General features: G+C 51.1%; 1 protein-coding gene across 1 annotated transcript; it reads left to right on the top strand.

Moving 5' to 3' along the window:
* Positions 1-125: 125 nt before the first annotated feature.
* Positions 126-2,629, top strand: PV07_12814 (uncharacterized protein; the record flags this gene model as incomplete). Its single annotated transcript, XM_016400381.1, has 1 exon — positions 126-2,629. A coding segment is annotated over one exon (2,456 nt), but the record flags the coding sequence as incomplete, so codon positions are not given.
* Between the last annotated feature and the right edge of the window lie 35 nt (positions 2,630-2,664).

Raw genomic sequence — 2,664 nt, 5'->3', positions numbered from 1 at the left:
TAATGACGGTCAGGGAAGGTACTCCGAGGGCCTTCGGCCGAAGGCCATCGGACGGCGCTAGTAGGCCTGTGTAAATTACTCGAGGTTATATAGTCAGACGGTCCCCAGGACCTACAAGTAGTAGAATTCACCATGTTCCTCCGTTGAGTCGCCTCGGGGCTGCAAAAATCTCTTGGCGTCGCCGTCCGGTTTTCACCCTTTCGATTCGCATCCTATCTCTCCCTATATTTCCACCGTCATGGCTCCTCCAATGGATGCCCTCGCCATCTCCGCAGCGGTCTTTCAGAAGGACGCTACCGCACACTCGACAGAGGTCTTGGAGGCATGGCACGAGCTGAAGACCATCGTAGAGAGACATGAGGGCTTGATTCGCAAACGGTGGCAAAAGAAGAACTCCCAAAAGCAGCGGGAGATTCTCCTTGCGGTGATGCCTGATATGCCCCCCAACCGCCGGCCAGATTTTGCAGCTTTGCGTAAAGATGCTGAGCGTCTTATGCACGGCCACCTACCGGAAGCCAATCGGTCCAAAAATGAATATTTCTGGCCGTCAATCAACCTCGCGGATCTACTAGAAGGAAACACGCTGCCTCTGTATATCAATTCCCGAGGACGCCATGAGCCAAGTCTATTTTCCGTTTTGGACTACGAGGCTTCACGAGTGGGACGCCGCAGCTCCGCCATTCCGGTTCCGACTCTTGAGGAATACATTATGCTCCTTGACGGACGGACTGTTGACACGTATGGGAGGGTAGTAGCTCTCAAAGATGCCTCGACAATTCCCTCTACAGAGCGTGTGTTTACACCTGGGGCTGGTCTCATAGTGCTACAAACCCAAAAAGGAATATACAGCTTCCTCAACAAATGTTGTAAACGAATCCTCCACGATATGGACCCTCTGGCTGGCGGCGAGGTTGTGGCCCCACCGCCGCTGGACCCAAGCATCACTGGCCCTGGAGATCTCCTCAGCTGGGGTGCCCTACGCAGGCAAGCACCGTTTGGGGTTCCCACCAAACCCGACTTGAAAAGACTATCAATTCTGATTACTGCTAAGTATGAGGCAATTGAGGATCATATTTGGGCTTTAAGAGAAGATCCAAGCTATCTGGAGGAGACCATAACGGATTGGACCGAGCATCAAGTGGAGCAGGTTCTAGACCTGGAGGGGAAATCCATGCTGGACCCGTGCAATCCTACCGACCGTCAAATGTTGCGTAAAAAAGCGTGCGCGGAAATCGTCCGCTGCGCGTACATTGATCTCGTCTCGTGGCATGGCACTCTTCAGCTACTCACTGACTTGGCGGCGCTGATGGGTCAACAAGATATGGTGATTCGGGAACCCACGGCGTATCTACAGATGCTTCAATTTTCACTCCGAGCAATCAGTCAACGCAAAATAAGAATGCTGAAGAGCGGCGTCCCTGCTTCTCCGGAGCTTCGTCATGGTTTTTGTCGTCATCAAATGAAGGATAACCAATGGCATATCGGCTGGAAATATCCCAAAGAACAGCTTTACGATCATTTGATATTCCTATTCCGAAATATGTGGAACGACAAGGACAGTGAAGTCCTTGGATTGTCGAACTTGATAGACGAGCTGGATCGACTGATCGACACAGATCCGAAACAAAAAAACCGGTTATCTCGGTGGAGTTTGGAAGTCCTTTCTGATCTCGGTCTCGCCGTACAGGTTGAGCACGAGCTCGACCACGACTTGCATTTCATGCATGCTATCCATTCGGACCTTGGGCTTTCTCGACAAAAGACTAGGGAAGAATTCCGAAGGCGATTTCCAACGTTTGAATTACTCGACAAGTTCGAAGAAGATGCGGTTCCCCCCATGCAGGACAACCCTCACTTTGACTATCCATCTGATAGGCGTCGCACCGCACCGCGAGTCGAGAAGATGCGCAAAGCAGAGCGGGAACTAGATCTATTTTGGCAGAGAATCGACAAACATTTCGCCGATAAGGCCGGTAAAGTCCCTCATGAAGCCTTTCGAGAGTGCTTTCGTGGACTTCGTTCGATACAACGCACGCCGGAATGGATAGAGGTGTCAAAAGTTGATAAGTCGATGGAAAGCGGAGACAGCCATTCGATATCGTCGGGACCATCTCTGCCGTGGGACACGAATGACCTCCGCCAGCAACTGCCAAAAGGGGAGCTTCCCAAGCAATCGAAGAAAAAAGAGAAAACGCGAAAAGCCGCGTCGAACTCTGCGCAGCACCTCCCTGAAGTAGGCGAAGCTGATCCTCGAGACTTGCCCGCCGTCGCCCGAATAACGGTGAGCCCCAAGGCTTTCAAGATTTTCTCCACTTTATTCCCCTTACCAGGCCAATCCGACAGTTCACACGAGTTTCGATGGCAAAACTTTCGCCAGGCAATGGGAGAGGCTGGGTTTCAATCCGAAAAACTCTATGGATCGGTTTGGCTTTTTACGTCAACGAAGCCCAGCCTAGAGCGCCCTATTAGTATCCATGATCTCCATAGCACATCTAAAATTCCGATCAGAGTAGCTAGGTATTGGGCTCGTCGACTTGGCCGAGTATACGGATGGCATAATGGGACGTTTCAAGTGAAATAACTGACGTTACACACCGGCTTTGTGCCATACTTGTGTAAAGAAAATCTCTCTCTCTCTCTCTCTCTCTCTCTCTCTCTCTCTCT

This window comes from Cladophialophora immunda (assembly GCF_000835495.1).
Source record: "Cladophialophora immunda strain CBS 83496 unplaced genomic scaffold supercont1.173, whole genome shotgun sequence".
Taxonomy (NCBI): domain Eukaryota; kingdom Fungi; phylum Ascomycota; class Eurotiomycetes; order Chaetothyriales; family Herpotrichiellaceae; genus Cladophialophora; species Cladophialophora immunda.
This window is presented reverse-complemented; position numbering and strand designations above follow the sequence as displayed.